Source organism: Physeter macrocephalus, unplaced genomic scaffold, assembly GCF_002837175.3.
Source record: "Physeter macrocephalus isolate SW-GA unplaced genomic scaffold, ASM283717v5 random_210, whole genome shotgun sequence".
Classification (NCBI taxonomy): Eukaryota; Metazoa; Chordata; class Mammalia; order Artiodactyla; family Physeteridae; genus Physeter; species Physeter macrocephalus.
Genome location: NW_021145496.1, coordinates 38,825 through 66,759, shown reverse-complemented (window position 1 = coordinate 66,759; position 27,935 = coordinate 38,825). Strand labels below are relative to the sequence as shown.

Here is a 27,935-nt window from a genome sequence, read left to right as displayed (position 1 = left end):
GCGGGGAGGGGTGGCCTGCACTGAACACCTTGGAAGCGGGACACCTGGTGTAGGTGCGGGTGCATTAGCCCCACCCACCCCAGGGAGGTAGGAGGGAGACCGCCTCACGGGCCAGGGCCTCCCCCACTCCCCCTCCCCCCGAGACACACACAGAGCTGAGGACCTGAGGGCCCCTGGCCGAGTCCCGGGCATTGTCCTGCCCTGTGAAGGGACCCCCGTGGCAGGCAGCTCCGGAGCCTCCAGGTCACCTAGCCTGAAGCTGGGGTGCAGGAGCATGAGAGTGTCGCCCGTGGCCCACTCTCGCCCCCCGGGAACGGCCCGTCCCACCTGCCCCCGTGTCCCAGTCCTGTCATGTCTTGGCTCTTGAGGAGCGGCGCGTGTCCATGTCACGTGCACGCAAGCGTCTGTTCTTGTGTCCCCTCTTCTCTCCCCATATGCCTCCAGTCCAGACCGTGCAGAGAAACCCCCAGCTGGTCCTGGAGGGCGGCCCCCTGGTCCCCCTCCCTCACAGGGATGGCTTCCTGGAGACCACTATCCCGTTCCCGCACTCACCTGGCAGGACGGGCCCCGCCCCAGCCCGAGCTCTGCTGAGTGTGTGTAAGCCCCCTGCTCGTGGTGGCGTCTGCTTCACGGGCTGACCGCTGGTCCTCAGCGAGCCCCATGCCCTCCTTGGCCACGCGGAGTTCGCGGAACTGGTGGCGAGGAGCAGAGACCGGGCAGGACAGGTCCCCGGGAGCAGACCTGGTGCCCCCTCTCTGGACACTGTGCAGAGCAGGGAGGGGGCCCAAAGCAGAGGAGGCGCAGGAGCCCAGAGAGGGGAGCAGCTGTCGCAGGCTCGGCCAGCACAGGTGTCAGTCCGAGGGTTCTCTCCCCCGTTTGTGAGGCTAGCAGCAGGAGTTGGGGTGAGGCCTCGAGCCCGCTGGGACCCACCCGACCCCCAGGAGAAGACTTCGGTCCTGGCGAGGGGTTGGATTCTCAGGGCCCCGCTCCCTCTCCCTGAGGAGGTCCAGGCATCTCCTGCACCCCGTCTAGATGTGGGTCCTGTAGCTGAGCCCCGTTCTCAGGCTGGGCCCAGGTGAGCCTGGCTCGAGCCCTCAGCACCTGCCTTTGTCCCCAGATGCCCATGCGGGGCTGGCTCGATGTGACCCGTGTGTGAGGGATGTGCAGGGGTGTTGCCTCATTCTCAGTCCTCAGCGCTGGGCGTCCCTGGGAAGCTGCCCCAGGCCCCTGTTGTTAGCGCCCCCAAACCCAGCTGCCGCGGGCTGTGGGTCAGGCCAGGCCGAGCCCCAGAGGCCAAGAAGGCTGGACTGGAAGGGTGGCCGGTGTGGGGCACGAGCGCGGCCGCCTTGCCTCCCTGCCCACTGTGTCTGTACTGGCCCGTCTGTCCACCCCTGCCCCAGCGCTCCCTTCTCTCTGCCTCAGCTCTGGGCCCTGAGCAGGCAGGCCCTGGCACGCTTGGGCCCATCCTCTCTGCCAGCTGTGCTCAGATGCCCCTGCTCCTCCGCAGCTGGACGTGTCGGCCTTGCCTGGCACAGCGGCCGCTCCAGCCGGCCCAGCCCCGGCACATGCTGGACGCCCCCTCCCACTGCTCGCGGGCTGGAGGGCCGGGCTGGGCGAGGCCTCCTTACCCGCGGTCTCTGGTCCCTGTCCGCCTGCAGCAGATGCACTGCAGGCCCACGGCGCGGTCTTCCAAGAGCACGCGGCCCCCGCCTCGCCCGGCACAGCCCCCACTGCCCGAGGTTTCCGCCGGGCCAGCGAGATCAGCATCGCCAGCCAGGTGTCGGGCATGGCTGAGAGCTACACGGCGTCCAGCGTTGCCCAGAGTGAGTGCAGCAGTGCCGGGCCTGCCCTCCCCGTCACAGCAAGGGGGCTGTGCCCCATCGCAGCCAGTCTCAACGGCAGCCACTGCGCTCGTCCCCCAGAGGACACTTTGTGGCGTCTGGAGGCAACCGGGGTGGGCGCCACTGGCATCTGGTGGGTAGAGACCAGGCGTGCTGCTCAACACCGTACGGTGCCCAGGACGGCCCTGCAGCGAAGAGTGACTCAGCCGCCGTGTCCACAGAGGACTCTGGAAGGAAGGAGCGTTGAAGGGGGTGGCCCTGGGGCAGGGCGTGGGGGGGCAAGTGCAGGTGGTGGGAGATGGGTGGTGCTGTCTCAGCTGGGGGGTGATGGGTCTGGGAGGAGGGGTCCTAGCCCCAGGGGGGCAGGTGCTCCTTGAAGGAGAAAGCTGGGGGGCCCGTTTCTGGAGAAGCTGCAGCGGTGGCCGAGGGGAGCCAGGGAGGCGAGGTCTCCTGTGCCAGCCCCTCCTGCCGCCCCAGGGGGCAGAGTCACCCACGGCCTCCTTCGCTCTTGCCCATCTCAGAAGCTTCTCAGCAGCTGGAAGCGGAGTCTGGGTCACCCCCGCCCCCACTCCCCCGGGGCCAGCGGCCCCCTGCCACGTGACTGGCTCCCAGGCTGCCTGTCAGAGCAGGGGTCTGGGGCGAGGGCCGGCGTGGGTGTCCTCCTGGCCCGCGGGGGCAGTGCTGGCCCCAGCAGGGCTGAGCCTGTGCTCCGCTCAGCCCCAGCCCCAGCGTCAGGTGGCTGTCCCTGCTTGCCCTCCCCCACCACCGCCCACCGCCCCGGGCCAGCAGGCGAGCCCCAGCCTGGGGAGGGCCCCCGCCTCCCTGACTTGGACATCAGAGAAGGTCCCGGGCGTCACGGGCCCTCCATGCACACACGTCCGTCTCCTCTAACTGGGGTCACGCTCTGTTTCCAGGCACGCCTCACCCCCGGGCCCCACTGAGGCCTAGCGGAGAGCTGGCGGCTTGGTCTGGGAGCACCCGGACTTCCAGGGAGGAAGCAGGAGCAGCGGGGGGTCGGGGGGGCGGCTGGATGGAGGCCGGGTGAGGACTGGGGGTTGCCCGTCAGGCAGGCTGCAGGCGGAGAGCAGGGCCACCCCGAGCCTAACCAGGTGCACCTCCTGCGTGCGGCCACCGGGGAGGCTTTTGCAAACCTGGGGCGGTCCCCCAGCCCGGAGGGGGAGCCGGCTTCACGCGCAGGTTGCAGGTTCCGTAGACTGAAGGCCCTGACTTCACACCCTGCCTGCCAGGTGCTGAGGACAGCGGGCCTTGCCTTGGGGCCCAGAAATCGTGACTCCATTTCTGCAAAGCCTTTCACAGCCTGGAGGCCTGCGGGGGCAGAGAGGGGGTCCAGGAGAAGCCTGGAGAGGGCAGTGATAAGGCCCAGGGCAGGGGGTCCTGCCTCCAGACTGGGCTTGTCCCCTCCCCCTGTAACTCCACATCCTCCCGGCTGAGCCGCAGTCCCCCACCTACCCCTCCTCGGGCGCCCTGGCTGCTTGCTGCTCCCCTGTCACCGAGTCTGGGAGAAGGAGACTTGCTTTGGTTGCAGCCCTTCTGTCTGGTCAGAGGAGGGTCTTGCCTTTGGGCTGAGCCCGGCCTGAGGGGCCAGGTGAGCCCCTGGGGCCCAGCCCAGTCACAGCCCCTCCTCTTGGCAGTTGCGGCGAAGTGGTGGGGTCAGAAGCGGATCGACTACGCCCTGTACTGCCCCGACGCCCTGACGGCCTTCCCCACCGTGGCCCTGCCCCACCTCTTTCATGCCAGCTACTGGGAGTCCACGGATGTGGTCTCCTTCCTGCTGAGACAGGTACCCAGGGTCCCCCTGCCGGGCACACCTGCACCTCTCAGGAGGCCCGACTGACACCGCTGCTGAGGTGGCCCCACTTCATAGATGAGGACGGTGGGGGCCCCACTTTCTGGCCCCAGCAGACGCCACAGCCAGCAGGATGGAGGAAGCCATCCTGAGATGGGATGTTGAGATGGGGTGAATGGATGTGCGCCTTCAGGGGCCAGAGAGCAGACTGCAGTGGGGTTAAATAGTGTCCCCCCGCCACAAACCCTCCCAGGGGTAGCGTGGCCCCTAGGGCCGCTGGCCTCTCCCCTCTAGAACAGGAAGCCCCAGGCTTGAGCCTGCCCCATGGCCTCCCTCTGTGTCCCCTCCCAGGTGATGAGGCACGACAACTCCAGCATCTTGGAACTGGACGGCAAGGAGGTCTCGGTGTTCACCCCGTCAAAGCCGAGAGAGAAGTGGCAGCGCAAGAGGACCCACGTGAAGCTGCGGGTGAGGGGTCCTCTGAGTGCCCAGGCCCCACAGCTGTCGTCCTACTGAATCCTCGCGAGAAGACCCCACTTTACAGATGAGGAAACTGAGTCACAGAGAAGTGTGCTGTCTTACTTAATCCTCACAGTCTGGGGTTGGAGCTGTTACCCCATTTACAGACGGGGACCAGCGCCAAGGCCACGCAGCTCAGTGGCTGAGCTGGGTCATCGGGCTTTGCACCCACACTCACGCTCCGGGCCCATGGGAAGCTTGAGCTGAGCCCAGGAGGTCCCAGCCGCCCCTCCATCCCCAGCCCTGACCCAGCTTTGCTCCTCCTCCCCCCAGAACGTGACGGCCAATCACCGGATCAATGACGCGGTCGCCAACGAGGATGGCCCGCAGGTCCTGACAGGCCGGTTCATGTATGGGCCCCTGGACATGGTCACCCTGACCGGGGAGAAGGTGAAGACACAGGGAGCCCGCGGGAGCCCCCCACCTCGCCTCCCTCTGGCTGGGGGATGGGAGGTGGGGGTGGGGAGGCCAAGGGCGCGGCCCGGCCGTGACCAGCCCTCCCGGCTCCAGGTGGACGTGCACGTCATGATGCAGCCGCCCTCGGGTGAGTGGCTGTACCTGGACACGCTGGTGACCAACAGCAGCGGGCGCGTCTCCTACACCATCCCCGAGACCCACCGTCTGGGCGTGGGTGTCTACCCCGTCAAGATGGTGGTCAGGTATGAGCTCCAAGGCGTGAGCAGGCCGGGTCAGCCTCATCCGGGGCGGGAGGAAGGAGCCCTGGTGGGTTCTGATGAGCTGCCCCCCCCCAGGGGAGACCACACGTTTGCCGACAGCTACGTCACCGTGCTGCCCAAGGGCACGGAGTTCGTGGTCTTCAGCATCGACGGCTCCTTCGCCGCCAGCGTGTCCATCATGGGCAGTGACCCCAAAGTGCGGGCCGGGGCCGTGGACGTGGTGCGGTGAGCGCTCCGAGCAGCAGCGGGTGGGCTCGGAGGCAGGCAGCTCCACGGCCAGGCGGTGGGGGGCCCTGGGTGCCAGAGCGGGGACCTGGGGCCGGGGCCCCACAGCTGGGTCACACTTCCCAGCTGTAACCGCTTCTGTTGATGCCTCAGTTCCCTTACCTGGGGGGCGGCGCTGCTTCTAACAAGAGCAGTTACACCTGCTGCAGGGGGCGGGGGTGGGGGCCGCGAGCACCGCGCTGCCGTCAGACTGGCTGCTGCTGCTATAGTCGGCGCCGCACCCGAGAGGCGCTCTCTAGTGGCCCCCGTGGGGACTGGCTGGGCGGCCCGGGAGGGAGGCCCGTGCGTCGGTGGGACACCCAGGCCTGCCCCTCGCCCCCAGGCACTGGCAGGACCTGGGCTACCTCATCATCTATGTGACGGGCCGGCCTGACATGCAGAAGCAGCGGGTGGTGGCATGGCTGGCCCAGCACAACTTCCCCCACGGCGTGGTGTCCTTCTGTGACGGCCTGGTGCACGACCCGCTGAGGCACAAGGCCAACTTCCTGAAGCTGCTCATCTCTGAGGTGGGTCCCGGCTAGAAGGGAGTGGGGTGGGGACGGGCGGGAGGGCCGAGCCCGCGCCCACGCCCGTCTTGCCCACAGCTGCACCTGCGCGCACACGCGGCCTACGGCTCCACCAAGGACGTGGCGGTCTACAGCTCCATCAGCCTGTCCCCCATGCAGATCTACATCGTGGGCCGGCCCACCAAGAAGCTGCAGCAGCAGTGCCAGGTGAGCGGACGCGTCGCGGCGGCCGCGCGGTGCGCGGGCGGGCGGGCAGCCCCGGGAGCCCCGCCCCCTGACAGCCACGCTCCGCGTTGCCCCCCCTCCCCCGTAGTTCATCACCGACGGCTACGCGGCCCACCTGGCCCAGCTCAAGTACAACCACCGGGCGCGGCCGGCCCGCAACGCGGCCACCCGCATGGCGCTGCGCAAGGGCAGCTTCGGCCTACCCGGCCAGGGTGACTTCCTGCGCTCCCGGAACCACCTGCTCCGCACCATCTCGGCCCAGCCCAGCGGGCCCGGCCACCGGCACGAGCGGACGCAGAGCCAGGCGGACGGCGAGCAGCGGGGACAACGTAGCATGAGCGTGGCGGCCGGCTGCTGGGGCCGCGCCACGGCCGGCCGGCCCGAGCCGGGGGCGGCTGCGGGCCCCAAGTAGGGCTCCGGGAGCAAGGCGCTGTGGTCTCCATGGTGCTAGGCCGGGGCGGCCCGCCCTGGGCACGGACAGTCGGCTGGGGCCCAGCTTGTCCCAGGGCCCGGCGGAGGACAGGGGGCCGTGCCACACACAGCCCTCCCAGCCCTGCCTCACGTGTTAGGGTCTGCGGGGTTCCAGCGTGTCGTGGAAGCTGGCAGGACGACCAGCCCGAGGATGACGGAGGTACCAGGACCCCCCAGCGTGGACTGGCCGGGAAGGCACTCCCGGATGCTTGCCCTGCGTTGACCGCCCAGCATCCTGATGCCAGGCCTGGGCACCTCCCATCCACTCGCTCGCCCCGACCCCTAGTCCCCTCCCACTTGGTAGCAGCTCCAACTGGGGACAGCCTGCTTCTTGTTAACTCGAGTTGCTCAACTGCTCGACCTCACTGGTTTTGCACTGAAGTTTGAGGGTAGAGACCCATCACCGTCTCCTATGGCTACAGATCCGTTGACGGGCGTGAAAATTCAGCGTTTGCTGATCCAGGACCCATCGCCACACAGAAGGCTCCAGGGCAGAGAATCCTTGTACAAGTAGGCGAGGAAGGCCATATGGTAATTTCCGCAGCTCCACCTGGCCCATGGCAGCCCCGGACTCCCAACCCCTCCTAGCTGCCCCACCGGGAGCCCCGTCCAGCCGAGGGCCTGGCGTCATCTCAGCCCCAGGCACAGCGCAGGCCGCCAGGCCGGTGCAGCCGAGCTGGGTGGCTCCTGAGAAGCCTCGCCTCGGGCTGCGGGGCCGGGACCGGCCGGGCCTACTTCTTTCACTCCTCGCCGGCCGTCAGCCAAGGCCCCGCGCCTCGGACCCCCTTCCACGTTTCTACACCTTTCTACTTCTCCAATCTGATTTCTATGAGGTTTTTTTAAATGAGCAATCCTTGGCTGCTTCCTTTTCTTAACTCTTTCACTACCAAACGCAGCCCCTCCACATGAAAACGCCCAGCACTGTGACGGAGTCCAGCCTGGTTCTGGGTCCCAGGGCCCTGTCCCCTGCCCAGGCAGCAGGGCGTGGGCTCCCTGCCTCGCCTGACCCCTGTTAATGCCACTGAATTTCTACTCTGGGGTGAGTGGGGCACACACTTCGGTTTTTTTTTAACGCCAATTCCGTTTCGATGCCGAATCTAAGAAGCCACGACTCGCTTAGTTAGCTTCAGGGCAGGCAGCCACGACTTCGTTTCCCACCTGGCAAGGACCGCGCTGTCCTGCGCGCCGGGTCTGAGCATCAGCCCTCCCTCCCCGGAACCGACCGCGGTCTCAGCTGTGGCCTCAGCCCCGGGCAGCCCCTCTGCTGCCCCTCCACCTTCTCTGAGACGGGGCGCCTGCCGGGCCTCAGCCAGCCGCCCAGCGACCAGCCTCCTCCTGTGCGAAGCTGCTGCCCACCTGGATACGGCCGCAGGGCCTCGTGGCCTGGGACGGGGAGGCGCGCGGGCGGATGTTAACATTTTCCCGTGTGTAGATATGTACAGCCAAAGGGTCGTGTAAATGTTCTGCAAAAGTGGGTCTGTACAGAGTGAAAGCTATTTATTTTGTGCAGAGAAAAATGTCTGGAGGAATAGGACCTTCAGGGTTTATTCATATGTAAGATGTAGCTTTTTGTTGTTGTTGCAGGCGTTATGTATAAAGCGACGATTATTTTATGGACCAAGTTTTAATGTGACTGTTGCAGTGAAAGTGCAATATCTAACCCCTTGCTCCCAGCGGGAATCGCTTGGCCCGACAATCACAGCCCCGACGAGGGGCCCCATGGCCAGTGCCGCCTCCTGTCGGTGCCACCTCACCGCATCTCGCCTGTCGCCTGGTGAGCAGCCATCCAGAGGAGCACCGGAAGAGTCTCAGCCCGCCTGCAATAAAGGCCGGGAGGCCGCCTGGCCGCGGGAGGCCGGGCAGGCAGTGGGCTCGGCCTCTCCCAGCGGGCAGCTCCCCCATGGCCCCGAGCTCCCCGCCTGCCTGCCCAGCCGCCAGCCATGCCAAGGACAACAGCAATAGTCCCCGGGCCTCTCCCAGCGGCCCTCAGCCATAGATGGTGAGGTGGGCAGCCCAGCCTCCCTGTTGACGTCTCTCTTCTCTATCCAGGTCTGCTTCCTGGCCTCCCTGAAGGTTCCTTTCGGCACATTATCCTCTTAAGGAAGCACCAGTTTTTCAGAAACTAAGAGAGGGAGGACAGAGTCCTTTAAAAATACCAAAAATGTTTACAGCATTGGGTGCTGAGCTGCAGGGCTCAGGCCCGACCGGTCGTAACCAAAGGGTGAAGCAGGCCTTGCTGACTGCCACCCCACCCCAGGCCTGTTAGAGTAGAAGCCTTAGTCCCACTTCCACCCCCAAGCCCCCAGGACTGAGCCTCAGCCCGCCCCCCCAGGTCCCCCCACCTGCCTTCTGTTTGATTTCTAAAGAGGGATTCAGCAGAGAGAGACCCCACGCCCCCTTCCTAGCTCAGCCCGAGCCGCCTGCCCGCCCACCCGCCACGTCGCAGTCTTCGCGTCTCAGCCCCCCGTCTGTCTGTGTGGACCGAGTGTGAGCGCTATCCTGACTTGCCCCCGCCAGCCCTGGCCGTCCCTGCTCCATCAGGCCTGAGTGTGCTCTGTGTACTGTGTCGTCGTCTGTTACACCAATTAAAGAAGCAGGATGGCTTCCTTCTGGGTCTCAGTACTGCGCCGGCAACCAGAGCCCCCCCCCGGGGGGGGGGGCGGGGGGCGGGGCCGGGATGGGGCCCAGCCTGTCCTGTGAGGGGAGACGCTGTCCTTCCCAGTACACAGTGTCAGCTATGCTCACAGTAATACCGGTACACTCACGTGGGTCCTACCTATGCTGGGCCCCTTTCTAGCCCCTTCCGGCCCTTTCCCAGGCATGAACTCAGTTGGTCCTCATAGCAACCCAGTCAGGGAGGTGGGTACTGCCAGCCTCTGCTTCACAGAGGACGCAGCCAGTAAGCTGGGCCAGGATTCCTCCCGGGCCACCAGGATTCTCAACTGCAGTCATCTGTGGCATAAGCAGGGAGGGCAGCAGCCTCCCTCCAAGCCTGAGGAAATCCAGTTTAAGAGCCAAGGGTCTGGGATTCAGCTGGAGGTGGAGCCCTGGGTCTGGTCCAGGCAGGGCCTCTTCTGAGGGTGAGGAGGGCAAAGGTGGCTGGCGTGGACTGTGCTTTCCCCAAAAGCTCCTGGAGTCCTTGTTTTTGCCCTGGAAGTAGGGCTGCACTCTTCTCCCCTCCCTGCCTCAGCACAAAAAGCAACAGCACAGAAGAAGTCTCCAACCAGGGTACGTTTAATATCTGGGAAGCGGCACTCTTTCAGGAGTTAGGGGAGCCAGTTAGGCCAGTGACCCTGACCTCCACCCCCTGCATCTGACAGGAGGCTGGGCCAGAGGCCGGTGTGCAGGAGAGAGACAAGCAGCATCCTTTGGGCTCCCTGCTGCCCGCCCTGAGGCCAGCCTTCAAGCTGTGCCACCAACACTGTGTGCAGGCCTTGGCCAGTGGGGCCCTCAGGGCAGCAGCCCTGCTCGCATCTGGAAGGCCAGACCATCCCCTCGGGTGGCTTGCTGGGGAAGAAAGCACACAGGAGGGGACACATCAGAAGCAGAGCTGGGGGTGGGCCTGGGCAAGGGGGTGACACCCACCTTGTTGATCTCTCTGTGTCGTTCCTTGGTTACGATTTCCTCTAAGACCTCACCGTCTCCCTTAATGAGCCTAGAGGAGGAGGGGGAAGAAGCTGAGCCTCTAACTTAGAGGCCAGAGCAACAGAACCAGAAGCATCCAGCAGAGGGGTTTCAGGCCTCAGGCCCCCAGCATCTCGAGCAGGTGGAGCCTGGCCGCTCCCCACCCCCCACCCTTGGGACAGGGATGAGGGCAGCCCGGTGGGCTCTGGCATCGGACCAGCCAACAGCGGCTCTTTGAAGACTCCCCCCCGAGGCCCTTCCAGCCCCTGCAGTCGCCTGCTCTGAGGGACGGGCAGCAATGGCCTGAGAAGTCCCATCAACGAGTGACTCCTTTTTCTCCCTCATCCTCGGTCCTTTTAGACCAGCAGGAGCGGCCACGACCTCTCCCCCTGAGAGTGCCGGTCTGGGACCTGGGCGCCCGGCCTCCCACCTGGTGCGTCCGCTCTCCGGGTCCACCACCCTGCGGATGACGCTCTGGCGGGCATCCCACTCCTCCTTGCTCATGGGCTTCATGGCCTGGATGCGGGACTTCTGCTCGTCCGTCAGGACTGGAAAGTAAGATGGCAGGGAGGGGGCACGAGGCGGGGGCGGGGGCTCAGGAATGGGGGCCTCAGGGAGGGGACCCTCCCCGCCTTGCACACCGGGCAGCACTGTACCTGGGCCATCCTCTTCCTCCTCGGCTGCTCTGTGCCACTGGTCCAGCGAGGGTCCGGGCAGAGCCTCAGTCGGCTGCATCTTGGCCTTGGCCTTGTCTCTCTTCTTCAGCTTCTTCTTCCTTTTCTTCTTTTTCTTCCTCTTCTTGTCCTTGTGCTTCCCCCGCTTCTTCCGGCCATCGCTGGAGGAAGAGGAGGAGGACAAGGAGGAAGAGCAGCTGGAAGAACTGGAAGAAGAGGAGGAGGAGCTGGACCGTGGTCTCCTCCGGGCCTTGTGTTTGCTTCTCTCTGTGATGCAGGGAGAAGGTGAGGCTGGAAGGCCGGGAGGCGAAGAAGTAAACCTTCGTCCCCTTGCTCTGGCCTGTAGCAGGCTTAGGCTGACTACAGAGGGGTGAGACCCTCCTGGCAGGGCTTTCTAGAGGAGGGCTCCGCACCCTGTGGAGAGGCACTTTCTGGGCTGCGCAGTCACAGCCCAGGAGCAGGGCGGCCGGCCTCCATATCTCAAACCCAGCTGCACCAAAAATATGATTAAGTGCTCCCTTCACTCCGTACTCAATGGGCTGGCCCAGCCCCTGGATTCTGAGCGTCTTTCAATCCAGATATCCAGGATCTACACTCTGTGTCCCTCTGAATAGCGCTCACCGCGATTTCCCCACAGCCAGTCCGGAGAAGCCCGCCCAGCTGCCTGCAACTTCCTCCATGAAGTTCCCTCACCCCTTTCCCATTCCCTCTGGCTCTCACCCTCCGCCCCAGAGGAGGTGGTGCTGGCCTTGCGGCTTTGGGATCGGGAAGCCGAGCAGCTTCTCGGGGCGTCCTTACTGCTCTTCTTCCTTTTCTTTTCCGACCCTCGCCCCCGGGACCGGCTGCGACTCCTCGAGCGCTTGCGAGAGCCGACGTGAGCCATAGCGCCGCGGGCTGGAGACGGGGAGACGCGCTTAAACTGGGGGTTGATCACAGGGCCGGCCCACAGACTGGGTTCCGAGGGCGGCTCTACTCGGGGCCTGGTCACCACCCGGGCCAGGGATATTCAGGGGGTCCGTGCAACCGCACGATCCTCACCCACCCCCACCCCTGGGTTCCCCGGGTTCTCCGCGGACTCCCGGATCCTCCGCTGCGGCCCCTTTAAGGGCCCGCCCCGGCCCGGACGCTCCACGCCTGCGCACGCGGCTCAGGCGCCTCTAGAAACGGCCACGATCCTCAGCTGCCCGGTGCGTTCTTCATTCCTTCCCGCGCGCTCGTACCCTCCACCCCGCGCCCTCCGCGGCCTCGCCGCCTGAAAGAAAGTCTCCGCGGCTGCTCCGTTCCCTCCTCAAGCGCCCATCCGGCCGGACCGCCAACCCCGCACCACGCCTTCGCGTGAGGAAGCGGCGGCTGGGCGACTTCCGGCCCGGGACGGTGCTCTGGGCGGCCGTCCGACCGCGAAGCAAGGCGCTGCTGCCTTTAGTTCTGAAGCCCCAGGTTCCGTCTCTGGGACAGCCCAAGAAACTTGAGTCTGACGCACTGACCTCCCGGAGAGGCGAGCTGGGACTCCAGGCGGAGCTCCCAGACGAGAGACCTGCTCTCCAGCCTGGCGCCAGTTCCGGAGCCCGCGGGTCCTTTGCCGCAGCTATGCCCTCTCCTATCACTGTCCTTTCGCCGCGCCCGCAACATCCCTAGTCTCCGTGATGCCCTAGGGAAAAAGGTGGCTGCGCGCCGCTTTCATCTCTGGATTGTCTGCGAACGTGTCCACTGCAACGGGCCGTAAGCTCCAGAGCCTTGGTCTTTACCCCGTCTCCACCCAGTAATACAGAGGTCGCAAACTCAAATGTCCGTAAGGACCAGAGAGAGCATGGCAATGAATGACGGAAGGACCCCTGTGAGAAAGTGCACCGCAGGCCTGTCTAGAGTGGGGGCAACTGAGTCCGCTCCTTGATTACTGCAGTGTCGATTGGGGCCCGGTGTTTCCAGATCTTCCCACCTTCCCACGGAAGCCAGAACTCAAGCTTTCAACAGGGAAAACCCTCCCAAACACAGCATAGCTACCTGCCTCATCCAATCCTGGGGCCGCCAAGTTGCAAACTCTCCAATAGTAACGACAGCACCAAACTCACAGGTCTGTTAAAAATCACTGTATAAGCGGGAAGTCACTTGATCTCCACAACACCTCTAGGACACGAGTACTTTCCAGAGGAGGAAACAAAGGCACGGAGAATCACGTGGCTTACCCACAGTCACAGCTGGGAGCGGCCGAATCAGAATTCGAACCCAAGAGGTCTGGCTCCAAGTCCCTGCTTTTAATCCCTCTGCAGTAACCCCTCCACAGGGTCCAGAAGATGCATCTAAATCCCCTTTGTAGACGGGACGCTGACTCCCAGCCTGGTGTCTGCTGCTGACACCTCACACCTGTACTTTTTTTTTTAACATTTATTTTTTATTTTATGTATTTATTTTTGGCTGCGTCGGGTCTTAGTTGCGGCACGTGGGCTCTTCGCTGTGGCGCATGGACTCTCTAGTTGAGGTGCGCGGGCTCAGTAGTTGCTGTGCATGGGCTTAGTCGCCCCGCGGCATGTGGGATCTTAGTTCCCCGACCAGGGATTGAACCCACGTCCGCTGCATTGGAAGGCAGGTTCTTAACCACTGGACCACCAGGGAAGTCCCCACACCTGTACTCTTCTCTCGAAGATTCCCTTGGCCGCTGGGAACCACCTTGCCCTGGAGATGGATGTCTGGGAAGTTACTCACCCCCTCCCTACCCCAAAACACCCTATAGCTAATATCGGATGTGGAGGGCAAACTGTGGTATGATTCCTGCTCCAGAGAGCCCCGTGGGATCGGGCTGAGGCTGGATGCCATTTCAAACCATCTTGGCCCAGTTCCTTCCTGCTCTGTCCTGCTCCCTCTTCTCCCAAGAGTATCCCCTCCTTAAACCACCTGCACAGGAATCCCTGTCTCAGGCTCTGGTTCTAACAAACCCAACCTAAGCCAACGTTGTCTGCCGAAAGAATGACCCAGAAGCTCGTGTGTCCTTTTGAACCAAGATGTGCTGAGGGCTGCAGGGTGTTTATTTCTGCCCCTCACCACCCCCGCGACTGGCCCCAGCCAGGCTCAAGTCAGTGCACACACATCCACCGTGGCGGGCTCCTCGCGGGTGAAGCCGTCGCCAAAGCCCTCGTCGTCCACCAGGTCGGGCTCGCGGCAGCACATGGGGCAGAGGCGGTTGCGCACAGCAGAGGCGCGGAGCCAGACGACCAGGTTCCAACGCTCACCGGTGCCCAGGGGCCGGGCCCCGTGCAGCTGGCCCCCCCGGTGCAGGATGCCCTGGCCCACCATGTGCTCCACCTCCAGGGGGTTGGCCAGGGCTGAAGGTGCCTGTGGACAGCGGGGCTCAGGCCTGGGCACTCTCAGTGGCCCCAGCCCTGTCCCACGGGTCACACACACTAACCTGGAAGAGGTCCCCAAAGTAGAGGGCGCCCCCCGTGAAGGCCTTGCCCAGGGCCACGTTGAGGGTGAGCTCGGCGTTATCGTAGTGGCAGCCCAGCTCGCGATCCTGGCCTGGCGCGTATTTGACCACGAAGGCGCGGTGGGTGTCCAGGCAGCCCCTGTACTCTGGGTACAGCAGGGCCATCAGCGGCTGCAGGAAGCGCTCCCTCAGTGGCGTCACCAGTGGCTCATCCAGGCCCAGCTCATGTAGCAGCACCTGGGAGGGGGAATCCCAGGGTCAGCGGGGAAACTGGTAGGGCCTCACCCTGGGTCCCTGGGGGAGCTCCTTACTAAGGACACTGTTAAGTGCTTTGCAAACATCAACGTGCTTAACTTGATATTAATCCTGCTGTGATCTCATTTTACAGATGGGGAAACCGAGGCTTGGAGAAGGTCTGCAGCGCTGGGGATACGTCTCACCAGACGATGTCCCCACCTCCTCGGGCCCACCGGGTGGAGCCTCACCCACCCCGTAGTTGTTCATGGTGTTCGGTCTTCCCTTGGGCATGTCCGACTGCTCGAAGTGCTCCAGCTCCTCCAGCAGGGCCTGGCAGAACGGCGCTGTGAACACCGGCAGCCGGTAGATACGCTTCTCCTCTGTGGAGGGAGGGACAGTCGGTGGGCCGGGAGCTCCGGTGTGGGTTTCAATCCGCCCATAACCTTTTCACTTCCCCCAGCCTCAGTTTCCTCATCTGTACAATGGGGATGACGTGAGTACTCACCTCTCAGGGCTCTTGAGATGATTAAACGACATAACGTGCGGCAGGAGAGCCCTATTCTTGGGCCCCCCACTCATCCCTGAAGCCTCACCCTGCCCTGAGGTCTAGTCTCCAAATTCAGATGTGCAACCATCCGGCGAGCCCTCTCCCACAGCTCCAGGTCCTGGCAGGTTCACGAAACCTCATTCTTGCCCACTCCTTCAGGTCTTGGGATAGGAACAGCTCCCTACCCCCAACCCCACCCCCGTTGCTAGCCCCGGGGCGGGGGCGGGGGCGGGGGCGGGTCCCTCCCCAGCGAGCCCTCTCCCACAGCTCCAGGTCCTGGCAGGTTCACGAAACCTCATTCTTGCCCACTCCTTCAGGTCTTGGGATAGGAACAGCTCCCTACCCCCAACCCCACCCCCGTTGCTAGCCCCGGGGCGGGGGCGGGGGCGGGTCCCTCCCCATCCCTTGCTGATTCCTTAGCCCACATTTGTCTCAACTGTCCCTTTGTTAACCTCTTCAATCACCCCTATTTGAGCGTGTCTGATGCAAGGCACTGAATAACTGTTGGATAAGTGAGTGAATGGATACAGATGCCCTACTCCTGATGGGTCTGTCCCGCCAGCCCTTCTCAGTCCTGCTGGTTTGATTTTTGGAGGCAGATATGGTGAGTGGAGGGACCCCAGTCTCCCACCCCCAGTGCTGCAAGGTGATGGGCCAAGACCTCACCCGAAACTGTCTCCAGCCGCTGGAGAAGGCCCTGGAGGTCTGCACCTGGCGATGTGCTGTACTCAGCTGCGGCCAGGAACTCCGGGGCCAGAGCCACATCCTGGGGGCAGAGCACACAGGCCGTGGGGCAGACAGCCCCCAGGCCCGGATTCCTCCGCCTCCTTCCAGTAACCTGCCCCCTGCCAGGTACCTGCAGCGAGTTGTAGACATCGGGCCGCGCTGGGTGGTAGGAGCTCGCAATGAGGGCTTTCCTGGCAGCCGACTCCTGCCCCAGCCGCTGCCGCCGCTCCACCTCCTTCTCAAGCTGGGGTTACACAGGGCCTGGTTATGAGGTTGGGGCCTCCCATCCCCCCCGAGGCCACTGTGCAGATGAGGAAACTGAGGCTCAGGAAGCCCAGGGCATGGCCAGGGCTGGGAGCAACGTCTCCCTGTGCTCCTGACTCTACCAGGGTAATGGCAGGTGCTAAGCTGTTAGCTGAAGGGGAATCCTTCCAGAAGGGGGCCCATCCCACTCAGGGCTGCGCCAGCCTGAGCCTGGCTGGGATGAGACCCCTCGCTGCTCCTCAGCCAGCTGGGCCCACTCAAGGAGGGGAAACAGAGTCCAGGTCAAAGCTTGTGTTCCAGAGGCTGCAGCGGGCTGTCCTGGGAAGCTTCCCAACACTTAACCCCCGGGTGGGAGACAAGCAGCAGCCGCAGAAGTGGCGTGGGGGGAGGGTGGAAGAGCCAGGAGCCAGGCGGCCCTGGGTGGGACCTCAACTCCGCCTGCTGTGAAACCTTGGGCAAGTGACTCCTCCCCGGCACCCAAGTATCTCGAAAGGGCATGAGGCAGACAACTTGGCGTTTTGCCCGCTTTCTCTTTTTCTGCTGCCAGGACTCAGGTGCTGTGGCGAGTGAGGACAGGAAGGGGGAAAGGGGAGGTCTAAGGGTCTGACGCTGGCAGGCCTGAGCTGGGAGACTCCTCACACTGCTGATGCGCCAGGCTGCGTGCAGAGGGAGCAATCGAGGGCGGGCGGGGAGTTGTTACCTCTCCCAACAGCTGCTGGAAGTCCTTGGGGCTGACACAGCCTCGGCTGCGCAGGACCTGGGAGCAGAAAGGCCAGTGAGCGCGACGGTGTGACCTTGGGACGTTTAAGTCACTTACACGTCTCTGAGCCTCGGTTTCTCCTTGAAATGGAGATGATCCGACCTCACAGGATCATTGTAAGGATGGAATGCGATAAGCACCTTGAGCACAGAGCAGGGTTCCCAGCTGCTCTTGGTAGTAACACTGACGGAGTACTCTGAGCCAGGCCCTGCCCTGAGCATTTTGTATGTACGTTCATTCATTCATTCCTCACGACAACCTCACTAAAGATACCATTATCCCCACATTATCCCCATTTAAGGTTGAAAACAATGAGGTACCTAAAGATTAAGCCATTCTTGTCGTCAGACCTGAGCGCGCCAAAGGCAGAGCAAACGACCCCTCCGCCACCCCTCCCCGCCCATTTCCCCGCAGAGCCAGTAGGGGCCACTCACGGGGCCGTAGTCCTGGCGCAGCTGCTGCTCGCTCCGGAAGCGCACGTGCAGGCCGTAGCGCGCCACGTACAAGTTCTCGGAGCGGAAGCAGGCACAGCGGCAGAAGCGCCGCGGAGCCGCCGCGGTCGCCATGGTGAGGTGCCGCGCGCGGACCCGCCGGTTTCCGTAGGGGCACTTCCGGCTACGCCCCCAGCCGAGGCGGTCTGGAACTAGCGGCCAAGGGTCCGTTCTAAATTCCCAAGTGCGGAAAAGAACGAAGAGTCCGCCCCAGAAAACGGTCTGCGGTGCACGAAGATGCTCCCGGCCGGGTTGGGGCTGGCAGCCTCCCCTGGGAGCACGCGGCCTTCTCGTTCCGCCTCAGAGTTTCTCCATCCACGAGGCGGGAATTAATCGTCCCACTTCGCAGATAGGTGAACTGAGTCACACCTTCACAGGACGTGGAGAAGTAGAGACTCGGAATCTCAAGACCCTCTGCTTAAACGCTGGCTCCCTTTTCTGCTCGGAGGTTTTGAAGAACCAGCGAACGCCACGAGGACAGATCTCTAGGGTCTGACCTCGTTCCCTCCAACTGCTCTCCAGTTTTGTGCGTCTGAGCTTGGGTTTAGCATTTATCCCGGGTCCTTGCCCGGCGCTCCCGTTGCCAACGCCCCAGTCTCTTAGGGTTTGCCGCGGATCGCCCCACTGAGTGTCCCCACGAAAACGCTCCGTCCGGTGAGACTTCCGGTGATGCTCCCGACGGGTTCAGGTGTGAATAGGGCGTGGTCGGTCGGTGGCCACACCCAGCGCAACCAGGTTCAAGTTCTGGCCAGCCGCAGTGTGAGATGAGTATGTTTCTGTCTTACAGAAGGTGCCCTCCATCCTCGGGGAGACCCATCACAGCACACGCAAGCCATACCTTGGGAACCCCGTCATGGTCCGCCATGCATCCCCAAGACCCCGGTCTGCAAAGCCCCGAGAAGAAGCTTGGATGTCAATCCTATTGAGCTGGCAGAACTAAGGCGTGCCGCTGGGGAGGAAGTCTTGAGCCCTGGAAATGACCCCTGCCCCCTGCCTTAGAGTTCTCTCCAGGGCTCAGCGTGATGCAGGGATGGGGGTGGGGAGGAAGACTCTGGGGCTTGAAGACTCTGGCCCTTACCCTAGGTCAGCAGGTGACTACGGATGACAGCTGTTGACCGAGGCTCCTCTCTACCGGACCTGAGCTAACACATCTACCACCCACCTTATCTCCGTTCATCCTTACAGCACACCTTTGAGCTAGGTACTATTATATCACCGTGTTACAGACGGGGGAACCTGAGGCCCAGAGAGGTGCAGTGACTTGCCCCCGTCACTCTCCAGTAAGGGACACATATGGAGTTTGAACCCAAAAGTCTGCCCTCTGAGTTCCCTGTTCACCACAATAGGAATTCTCTGAGTGGTGGGATTTTGAGGGATGTTGACTTTTCTCTTTGGGCTTGTTGGCATTTCCTTCCTTCCTTCCTTCCTTCCTTCCTTCCTTCCTTCCTTCCTCCCTCCCTCCCTCCCTCCCTCCCTCCCTTCGTCTCTCTCTCTCTCTGTCTCTCTCTTTCTTTCTTTCTTTTTCATATATAAATATATATATATATTTTGGTCGCACTGTGTGGCTTGCGGGATCTTAGTTCCCCGACCAGGGATCGAACCCATGCCCCCTGCAGTGGAAGCACCGAGACCTAACCACTGGACTGCCAGGGAATTCCCTTGTTGGCATTTTCTTGATAACTCTGCTTTGCTTTCCCCATTTGTAGACATAGGTTCACGCTCACACACTCACATCCACAGTCACACACACACTCAAACACAGCCTTACATGCTCACACATGCTAACACACATTCACACACAATCACACCTGCGCTCACACCCTCACACATACCATCAACCCACCCTCGCTTGAACACACACAACATTCCACATACAGTCACAGTCGCACGCTCCTATTCGTACACCCAATATCTCACACACAGGCACACCCTCACAAAAGTACTCACCCACACTCACATCCCACCCACAGTCACACACACACACACACACACACACACACACAGAGGCAACACAGCCCCTGTTCCTTTCTTCTCTAGGGCTCTGCGGCCCACCCCTTGCTCCTGCTGAAGCCCCAGGACCCCAGAAGGAAGATGGGAGACCTCCAAGCCCTGTGATGCGGTGCCAGGCCGTCCTCCCAGCTGTCTCCATTAGCACATTTGGGGGTCCAAGGCTCGAGCCAGCAAAGTCTCCCCTCCAGCACCTTGAGGGGCCGGAAGAGGGCCTCTGCTCTCTGGACAGAGCCTGCACAACAGCCTGATTGGTTTTCACACTGGCTGGGCGGGGGCAGCGAGACCCTCCTGTCTGGGAGTGTGGAAGGAATGCGTGTGAGTGTGTGGAAGTGTGTTTTGAGTGACGGACAAGATCCCTGCCCTTCTGAAGCTTTCAGTCGAGTGGGGGAGACAGGAGCAAGCAAGGAGACCAGTGCGAGATCAGGTTATCCTCGTTCAGTTGTAAGTGCTGGGAAGGCACCAGGCTGATGAGATGGCGAGTGCCTGGAGGCGGCTGCTTCGGACGCGGTTGCCAGGGAAGGCCTCCTGAAGAGCGACATTTCAGCTGAGCTCTAACTGCTGCAGCGAGATCTGCAGGAGAAGGTTCTAGACAGGGAGACTGAAGGGGCAAGGGCCCTGCAGTGGGCCGAGCTTGGCATGCTTGGAGAACAGCAAAAAGCATACAAGAGGGCAAGTCATAGGGAACGAGGCCAGGTGGTATTGAGACCAAATCGTTGGGCTTGTTAGGCCACTGGTAACATTTTCGATTTTACTCTATTTGCAAAGGGAAGCTGTTTAGTCCTCACAGCAAACCCTATGCGGTAGGAACTATCCCCATTTTACAGATGTGGAAAACGAGGTTCAGATGGCTTGAGTGACCCACCAAGGTCACACAGCTCATACGTGGTGGAGTCTGGAATGGAGCCCAAGTCTGACTGCTGGGTTGTTCCTAAAGGCGCAGCCAGCTCTCTCAGTGCCCCCTCCCCTCCTCAGGTGTGAAATCCAGGTCACTGGGCCGCGGAGATCCTGGGGCCCGGCCCAAGCCTTCTGAAGCTACCGGGCTTCCCCAGGGCGGAGGACGACGGTTGGGGACCTGCTTCCCCCTCAAGGGCCCAGCTCCCCAGCCCAGAGCTGTGTGGCCTGAGGAGGTGATTAAAGTTTTACAGCCAGCTTGATTGCCTGGCGATAGCGAAGGGCCTGCTCTCCAGGAAAGGATCCATTTCCCCAGCCCTGTGTTCATTCCACTCCTAAGTGCCTTCCTTCCCCAGGAGGCCCCGGGGAGACCAGATCCCCAGGCAGCCACCACGCAGGCTGGACCCCAGCAGCTTCCCCCACCCCCACACACACGTACACACACGTGCACACCCCGGCTCCCGGGCTAGTGTTCTCCTTTTACAGTTGTTTTTGCAAGATAACCATTTCCCGCTCCTCAATTTAGACCGGCCCTCCCCATGCCCCATCTCTTCCTTGGAAACAGGGTCCCCAGCCCCTCCCTGCCCCAGCCTGGGCCTGGCCACCAAAGGGAACAGCAGCCAGAATATTAATAGTAAGCACCGAATCAGTATGCTCGTAGCCAGCACTGACGTACTTTTGTTGACCTTGTGAGGTATTATTGTCCCTATTTTACAGATGAGGAAACGGAGGCTCAGTGAAGTACAGGGGCCTGTCTAGGGTCATAAACCTAGTGAGTGCAGAACCAGAGTTAGAACACCCATCCTTTGGATTCCAGAATGATGTGTGTGTGTATGTGTGTGTGTGTGTGTGTGTACGTGTATGTATATATATGTGTGGTATGTACGTGTATATATATGTGTATACATGTGTCTATACATATTCTTTTGAGTTGACAGCACACATGCACACATGGGCACAAATCCTAAGTGTACAGTTTGGTGAATTTTCACAAACTAGACACAGCACTCAGATCCCCAAACAGAACCTCCCAGCCCTGCAGAAGCCCCCATCCACGTCCCCATCAGTCACCACCCACCTCCCGAGCGTAGGCGCTATTCTGACTTCTAAGAGCAAAGATCAGTCTTGCCTGCTCTTGAACTTGATACAAATAAAATCATACAGTATGTATTATTTTGTATACCACTTCTTTCACTCAGCATTATGTTCTTTATTTTTCCTTTTAATTGAAGTATAGTTGATTTACAATGTGTCAGCTTTTGGTGTTCAGTTTTACGTACATATATAATATACATACTTTTTCATTTATATTGTATGTATTCTTTTTCATACTCTTTTCCTTTATGGTTTATTACAGGATATTGAATCTAGTTCCCTTGTTTATCTCTTTTATATATAGTAGTTTGTATCTGCTAATCCCAAACTCCTAATTTATCCTCCCCCACCCCCAGCATTATGTTCTTTTTTTAAAAATTTATTTATTTATTTATTTATTGGCTCTGTTGGGTCTTCATTGCTGCACGTGGGCTTTCTCTAGTTGTGGCGAGTGGGGGCTACTCTTCATTGAGGTGTGCAGGCTTTTCATTGCGGTGGCTTCTCTTGTTGTGGAGCACGGGCTCTAGGCATGCAGGCTTCAGTAGTTGTGGCACGTGGGCTCTGCGGCATGTCAGATCGTCCCGGACCAGGGCTCGAACCCATGTCCCCTGCACTGGCAGGCGGATTCTTAACCACTGCGCCATCAGGGAAGCCCAGCATTATGTTTTTAATATTCATCTCTGTCATTATGTGTAGCAGTGGCTCATCCTTTTTCATGGCTGCATAGTATTCCACCCGGTGACCACTCCACCTTCACTGAGTCATTTTACAGTTGAGGGACATTTGCATGGTTTCCAGTTTGGTGATGTCATGAATGAAGCTGCTATGAACAATTTTTATTGTGGTTAAAATATACATAACATAAAATGGGCCATTTAACCAATTTTTTAATAGACTTTGTTCTTTAGAACAGTTTTAGTTTAGATTCATAGCAAAATGGAGTGGAAAGTACAGAGATTTACCACGTGCTCCCTGCCCCCCTCCCACACAGAGCCTCCCCCACTACAAACATCCCACACCAGATGGGATGTACATTTGTTACAATCGAGTGTCACGTTGATGCATCATTATCACCCAAAGTGCATAGTTCACATTAGGGTTCACTCTTGGAGTTGTATATTCTATGGTTTTTGACAATGTATAGGGCCATATATCTACCATTATGGTATCATACAGAATAGTTTCACTGCCCTGAAAATCCTCTACTCTCTGCTTGTTCATCCCCCCATCCTCCCTTAACCCCTGGCAACCACTGATCCTTTTACTGTCTCCATAGTTTTATCTTTTCCAGAATATGATATAGTTGGAATCATACAGTGTGTAGCCTTTTCTGATTGGCTCCTCTCCCTTAGTAATATGCATTTATGTTTCTTCCATGTCTTTTTTTTTTTTTTTTTGCGGTACGCGGGCCTCTCACTGTTGTGGCCTCTCCCGTTGCGGAGCGCAGGCTCCAGACGTGCAGGCTCAGTGGCCATGGCTCACGGGCCTAGCCACTCTGTGGCATGTGGGATCTTCCCGGACCAGGGCACCAACCCGTGTCTCCTACATCGGCAGGCGGACTCTCAACCACTGCGCCACCAGGGAAGCCCTCTTCCATGTCTTTTTTATGGCTTGGTAATTCATTTAGTCTTAGCACTGAGTAATATTCCATTGTCTGAATTACCATTTTATCCATTCACCTACTGAAGGACATCTTGGTTGCTTCCAAGTTTTGGCAATTATGAATAAAGCTGCTATAAACATCTATGTGCAGGTTTTTGTGTGGACATAAGTTTTCAACTCGTTTGGGTAAATACAAAGGAGCATGATTGCTGGATCGTATGGTAGAAGTATGTTTAGTTTCATAAGAAGCCACCAAACTGTCTTCCAAAGTAACTGTGCTGTTTTGCATTCCCACCAGCAATGAAAGAGAGTTCCTGTTTCTCCACATCTTCGTCAGCATTTGGTGTTGTCAATGTTTTGGATTTTGGCCATTCTATTAGGTATGTAATAGTACCTCATTGTTGTTTTTTAAAAAAATTTTATTTATTTTATTTATTTTTGGCTGTATTGGGTCTTCGTTGCTGCACGTGGGCTCTCTCCAGTTACGGTGAATGGGGGCCACTCTTTGTTGCGGTGCGCGGGCCTCTCATTGCAGTGGCCTCTCCCGTTGAGAAGCACGGGCTCTAGGCGCCTAGGCTTCAGCAGCCGTGGCACGCGGGTTCAGCAGTTGTGGCTCACGGGCTCTAGAGCGCAGGCTCAGTAGTTGTGGCCACACGGGCTTAGATGCTCCGCAGCATGTGGGATCTTCCCGGACCAGGGCTCGAACCCGTGTCCCCTGCCTTGGCTGGCGGATTCTCAACCACTGTGCCCCCAGGGAAGCCCTCATTGTTGTTTTAATTTGCAATTTTCTAATGACAAATTACGTTGAGCATCTTTTCACGTTTACTTTTCATCTGTATATTTCATTTGGTGAGGTGTCTGTTCAGGTCTTTTCCCTCTTTTAAATCAGGTTATTTGCTTTCTTATTGTTGAGCTTGAAGAGTTCTTTGTATATTTTGGATAACAGTCCTTTATCAGATATATTTTCTCCCAGTCTGTGGCTTATCTTCTCATTCTCTTGACAATATCTTTTGCCGAGTGGAAGTTTTTAATTTTAATGAAGTCTAGCTTATCAATTCTTTATTTCATGGATCATGCCTTTAGTATTACATCTAAAAAATCATCTCCATGCCCAAGAAAATCTAGATTTTCTCCTAGGTTATCTTGTAGGAGTTTTATAGTTTTGTGTTTTACATTTAGGTCTGTGATCCATCTTGAGTTAACTTTTGTGAAAGGTGTAAGGTTTGTGTCAAGAATTTTTTTGTTTATGTGTATGTCCAGTTGTTTCAGCACCGTTTGTTGCAAAGCACCATTTGTCTTTTCTCCACTGTATTGCCTTTACTCCTTTGTCAGAGATCAGTTGCCTATATTTATATGGGTCTATTTCTGGGCTCTCTATTCTGTCCCATTGATCTATCTGTTCTTTTATCAACACCACACTGTCCTGATTACTGCAGCTTTAGAGTACGTCTTGAAGTCGGGTAGTGTCAGTGCACCGAAATTGTTTTGCTCCTTCAATATTGTGTTGGCTATTTTCACACAGCAAAAATGACAGAGCCTGGATTTGGCCCCAGACCTGAGTCATTCTAGCTTTTGGGTAATCCATCCAAGAGCTTTTCTTCACGTACAATTATATATTTGCTTTTGTTTTTGCACAAACAATATCACATTTCAACTTGATTCTACCCCTTGTTTTTACTCAATAGATTTTGGAGGTCATTTCATACCTTTAGGTAACATTTGTGTATGGATAGATACATAGATTTTTTTCCCCCCGTGCTACAGGGTATTCTTTTGAGCGATGCTCTGTAATTATTTGGCCAGTTCCCTACGGAAGGGTATTTAGGTTATTTCCAGACTTTTGCTACTCCAGTGACTATCTGCAAACTAGTATCTTCACTCCCTCCACAAGTCTATCTATAGAAGAAATTCCTACTGGGTCAGGAAAAAAAAGTGCATTTACAATTCTGCACTTTGCCAAATTCCCCTTGAAGGAGGCTGTCCTCTGTGAGGAGCAGAGACTGTTTTACAGAGAGCATTTTTAGCCTCTGACCGGAGGCTGGAGAGATGGCGGAAAATCTTGCCTCCCCTGCCGCCCCTCTGGGCTTGACCTACTCTCCTCAGCTCTTGGTTCAGGCCACACTGACCTCTTTTCTGTTCCTCAAATGCCAGGTGAGTTCCCACCTCAGAGCCTTTCCACTGGCAGTTCCTTTCACGTAGAATGCTCTCCCCCCAGACCTCTCCATGGCTCCCTCCTTCTCACCTTTCACCTCTCTCAGGGAGCCCTTCCCAGTTAAAGAAGCCCCATGGCACTTGCCATTGCCTCACCCAGTTTTATTTCCTTTACAGGAAATCAATCATACTTGGCACCACATGAAATTATTTACTTGTTGCTTTTCTATCTCCCCCACCCCGCGAAGGATGGGAGTTTTCCATCTTTTTGCACACACAGCGCCCAGCGCCTAGCCCCTTGCGGTCACTGAGTACATACGGCCGTCTCCCTCTCCCAACCCCCACCACCCTGGCTCTGTTTTTCTCCATGAAATGTATTCCCTTCCAACAGGTATAATTTACTTATTCATTATGTGTATCGCCTGACTCCCTCACTAGAATGTCAGCTCCAGAAGGGCAAGGATCTCATTTTGTTCCCTGTAGCATCGCAAACGCTTAGAATGGTGCACGGCACATAGTAGGTGCCTTTCAACAAATATTGGTTGAATGAACGAAGGAATGAGGATCATAACCTCCATCCTCCAAGGCTGGCAGGTAGTCCCTCCAGAGGAAAAGGACGGTTAAAGAGCAGGCGCCCCCAGCAGGTGTGGCCATTTCCTTCTGCTCAGAATGGGCCTGAGGTCTCCAGGGGTGGAGCACCGAGCGGAAGGGCCTGGCCCTGCGGATGAGGGCGGGGCTCGTCGCAGGTGGGCGGTGGCTAGCTGTGGTCACGCCCCCACGAAGGCCCCGTCCACCAGGAGGCCCCGCCCCTCCCGTCAGCTGGCCTGTGTGCCCGCCTCTCTCTGCTCCGACCTTGCTGCTGCGCAGCCGGGGGCGGGAGGCCCCGAGGAGCCGCGGGAGGGGTGGAGCGAGCGGGCGCCGGGCGCTGTCTCCAATGAACCGCGCGGAACCCGCGCCCCTGAGGACCCCAGCCCGCTGCGCCCCCTCCCCACGGCTCACCTGGTGCCAGGTAAGGTGCCAGGTAAGAGTGCGGGTCCCGGGACCCCCGACCTGGGTCTTTCTCAAGTCGAGGTGCCAGGCCGGGCACAGGCTGGAGGGACATTTGTCTCTCCCTGCCCCGGGGATGGAGTAGGCATCTCAGTTGAAGGTGGGAGCCTTCCTGGCCCCCCGCCCTGGTATCCTAGCACCCGCAGCCGCAGGTCCCAGCCCCCCATCCCTGCAGCATCCTTTCCACACCGCGGGGAGAATGCTGCTTTTTTTTTTTTTTTAACCATTCAGGTGCCTCCACCTCTTGGAAAATGGTGAGGGTGCCTTTTGGCGTGGATCCTGGGATGGCTGTTCTCCCCCCAGGATCGGACTGGCACCTCTTCTGAGGGCTCCCCACACCCTACAGTGGTGCCTGCCCACAGATCCTGAGAGGCTGGCTATGTCAGAAGCCTGGGAGCAGGCCTGGACCTGCCGACCTTGGCAAACCCCTTCCCCTCAGTCCCCCCAGCTGGCCAATGGGCTGCCCCTTCTCTGCATCCCCCAGGCACTTAGGCCTGTGGCTTCCCAAGAGCCTCTCCCTTATTTCTAGTTCTTTGTTAAAACAGGGTGCCCCCTCCCCAGACATGACGTTAATTCAGACAGCTTTAAGCTGGTCTGACAGTTCTCCCCCACCCTGGAGTTAGGCTGGCCTCAATTCCCCTGCTTCAGGTGGGCAGGTGCCAGGTGACAAGAGGAGGACGGCAGGAAGGCCGCAGTGACTCCCCAGTTTGCCTCACCTAGAGCGGTGAGTTATCTGAAACAACTTCCCCAAGTGCCAGTGTGGGATGTGCGGCTCAGCAAGGGTGGGAGTCAGGATGGAATAACGTAGACTCAGCTGAGTCCTGGCCCTGCATCCGGAGACCCCACAATGACACTGTCCCACAGAACCAGCCCCAGTCAGCTGGGTGATGACTGCTTTGGGGTGAAAAGTTCACTCCCAAAGTTGGGGGAGAACTGAGCTGCGTGGGCCCCCCAGGTCCTTCAGGACCCTTTCTTGGGAGCCCTGAATAGCCTGGGCCCAGAGGGTGAAGTGTGGGGTTTCAGCCCTGCCTTCTCTTCTGGTCATTTGACTTCCCCAAGCCTCCGTTTCCCTATCTGTAAAATGGGAATGATAACCGAGAGAACGTCCCAGAGTAGTGGTGAGGATTAACTGGGACGGGAGGTGACAGGCACTTAGCACATTGTCAAGCACTTAGTAACACCCCATAAACTATAGCTGCTGTGGTTATGATCATAATTGCTATTTGTTATCTCCTGGCTGTTCCAGAGTTTCCTTTTGTGCACTTGACAGCTGGAGATGCCCCAACCACCATTTCTTCTACTGGGAAGAAAAGCCTTTGACAGGACCTGCAGTGGGGATGCGGTCACTTGCTAATCCTGTGCCATTCCTTAGCTCTTGGGGTCAAGGCGAGTTGTTGACCCTGTCTTCCTGGGCACATCAAGCCCTGGGCAGTGCCTGCTCTGACCTCTGGCCACCACCTTGCCCTTGTCCCTTGGGGCACACACGTCACCCATGTGCCCACGATTTGCCCTCCAGCTCCACCTGGCCAAGCCCAGTTGCGTCCTCCAGGTCAGGCAGATGGTGTGCTGGGACATGGCCCCAACCAGCCCACTGGCCCCCATCCTCCCCTCCTCCCAGCCTTGGCTGGTGGTCTTGTCCCCTTCACTCTCCTGCTCAGTAACTTTAAAAATAACGGAGTAGTCTGTCCCCACTGAGCGCTGTAACGTGACCCAGGTTGGGCTGTGCTCCGTCAGAGCCGAAGCGGGAGGACTCAGCCCTCAGGGGCTGGGGGCCCCAGTGCTAATGCTGCTCTGTCCCCGGCTCACGGCGCCACCTTGGGCAAGCCTCCCTCCCTCCCTCCCTCCCTCTCTGGGCCTTAGTTTCCCCATCTGTAAAACGTGGTTCAAATAGTCTGTGATGCTGGAGTGCAAAATTTTCTTTTATTCCGGTGAAGGAGATAAACAGCTGGGGCTCCCAGGTGGGTGGTTGTCAAATGACACTACCCGAAGTGGAGGGTGTCGGGAAGGCACTGACCCGGTGACTGGGACTGGGGATGGGGAGAGCTGGCCAAGACCCTGGGCTGCTCT

At 59.1% G+C, this 27,935-nt stretch overlaps 4 protein-coding genes across 17 annotated transcripts in view; 2 read left to right on the top strand and 2 right to left on the bottom strand.

Annotated features, from left to right (window-relative positions):
* The window catches only part of PITPNM2 (phosphatidylinositol transfer protein membrane associated 2), a 34,485-nt gene extending 25,549 nt beyond the window's left edge, over positions 1-8,936 (top strand). The window contains exons 15-24 of one of the 9 annotated variants that reach the window (XR_003678355.1): positions 1,659-1,823; positions 3,494-3,642; positions 4,000-4,116; positions 4,441-4,557; positions 4,678-4,826; positions 4,920-5,069; positions 5,452-5,635; positions 5,714-5,842; positions 5,949-6,491; positions 6,754-8,936. Coding sequence is in view for 5 of the 9 variants with exons in the window: in XM_028484675.1 (XP_028340476.1) it covers positions 1,659-1,823; positions 3,494-3,642; positions 4,000-4,116; positions 4,441-4,557; positions 4,678-4,826; positions 4,920-5,069; positions 5,452-5,635; positions 5,714-5,842; positions 5,949-6,272 (1,484 nt within the window). In the remaining 4 variants the exon portion in view is untranslated. The other 8 variants (XR_008616604.1, XR_003678356.2, XM_028484675.1 and 5 more) reach the window with 8 other exon arrangements.
* Positions 8,937-9,547: 611 nt separating this feature from the next.
* ARL6IP4 (ARF like GTPase 6 interacting protein 4) lies at positions 9,548-12,011 on the bottom strand. Of its 2 annotated transcripts, none has more exons than XM_055082665.1 (6): positions 11,850-12,011; positions 11,350-11,523; positions 10,612-10,896; positions 10,386-10,503; positions 9,917-9,986; positions 9,548-9,838 (listed from the first exon to the last, which is right to left on the bottom strand). In XM_055082665.1, exons 2-6 carry the CDS (start codon positions 11,510-11,512, stop codon positions 9,782-9,784), a joined length of 693 nt encoding a protein of 230 aa, XP_054938640.1. In that variant the 5' UTR covers positions 11,513-11,523; positions 11,850-12,011; the 3' UTR covers positions 9,548-9,781. The 2 variants fall into 2 exon arrangements, with proteins under 2 accessions (XP_054938640.1, XP_054938639.1); XM_055082664.1 differs by having other exon boundaries at positions 11,772-11,861.
* A 1,602-nt stretch (positions 12,012-13,613) lies between these two features.
* OGFOD2 (2-oxoglutarate and iron dependent oxygenase domain containing 2) lies at positions 13,614-17,200 on the bottom strand. Its single transcript, XM_007104552.4, has 7 exons — positions 17,016-17,200; positions 16,522-16,578; positions 15,688-15,801; positions 15,498-15,597; positions 14,537-14,664; positions 14,030-14,284; positions 13,614-13,956 (listed from the first exon to the last, which is right to left on the bottom strand). Exons 1-7 carry the CDS (start codon positions 17,145-17,147, stop codon positions 13,693-13,695), a joined length of 1,050 nt encoding a protein of 349 aa, XP_007104614.1. The 5' UTR covers positions 17,148-17,200; the 3' UTR covers positions 13,614-13,692.
* Positions 14,561-27,935, top strand: part of ABCB9 (ATP binding cassette subfamily B member 9) — a 38,221-nt gene continuing 24,846 nt past the window's right edge. The window contains exons 1-3 of one of the 5 annotated variants that reach the window (XM_055082663.1): positions 14,561-14,647; positions 17,860-18,273; positions 22,969-23,050. The gene's annotated coding sequence lies outside the window, so the exon portion shown is untranslated. Of the gene's footprint in view, positions 14,648-17,859; positions 18,274-22,968; positions 23,051-25,679; positions 25,843-26,513; positions 26,593-27,935 lie in introns of those variants that run through there. The other 4 variants (XM_028484677.2, XM_007104546.3, XM_024120485.2 and 1 more) reach the window with 4 other exon arrangements.

Coding starts and splice junctions, on each gene's coding strand:
- ARL6IP4 (XM_055082665.1), bottom strand. CDS start 11,512: ATGGCTCACGTCGGCTCTCGCAAGCGCTCGAGGAGTCGCAGCCGGTCC. Junction 10,504..10,611: donor GGAGGAAGAGGATGGCCCAG/GTACAGTGCTGC, acceptor CTTACTTTCCAG/TCCTGACGGACGAGCAGAAG. Junction 9,987..10,385: donor CCGGAGAGCGGACGCACCAG/GTGGGAGGCCGG, acceptor CTCCTCCTCTAG/GCTCATTAAGGGAGACGGTG.
- OGFOD2 (XM_007104552.4), bottom strand. CDS start 17,147: ATGGCGACCGCGGCGGCTCCGCGGCGCTTCTGCCGCTGTGCCTGCTTC. Junction 16,579..17,015: donor TGCGCCAGGACTACGGCCCC/GTGAGTGGCCCC, acceptor TTCTGCTCCCAG/GTCCTGCGCAGCCGAGGCTG. Junction 14,285..14,536: donor ACACCATGAACAACTACGGG/GTGGGTGAGGCT, acceptor TCCCCCTCCCAG/GTGCTGCTACATGAGCTGGG.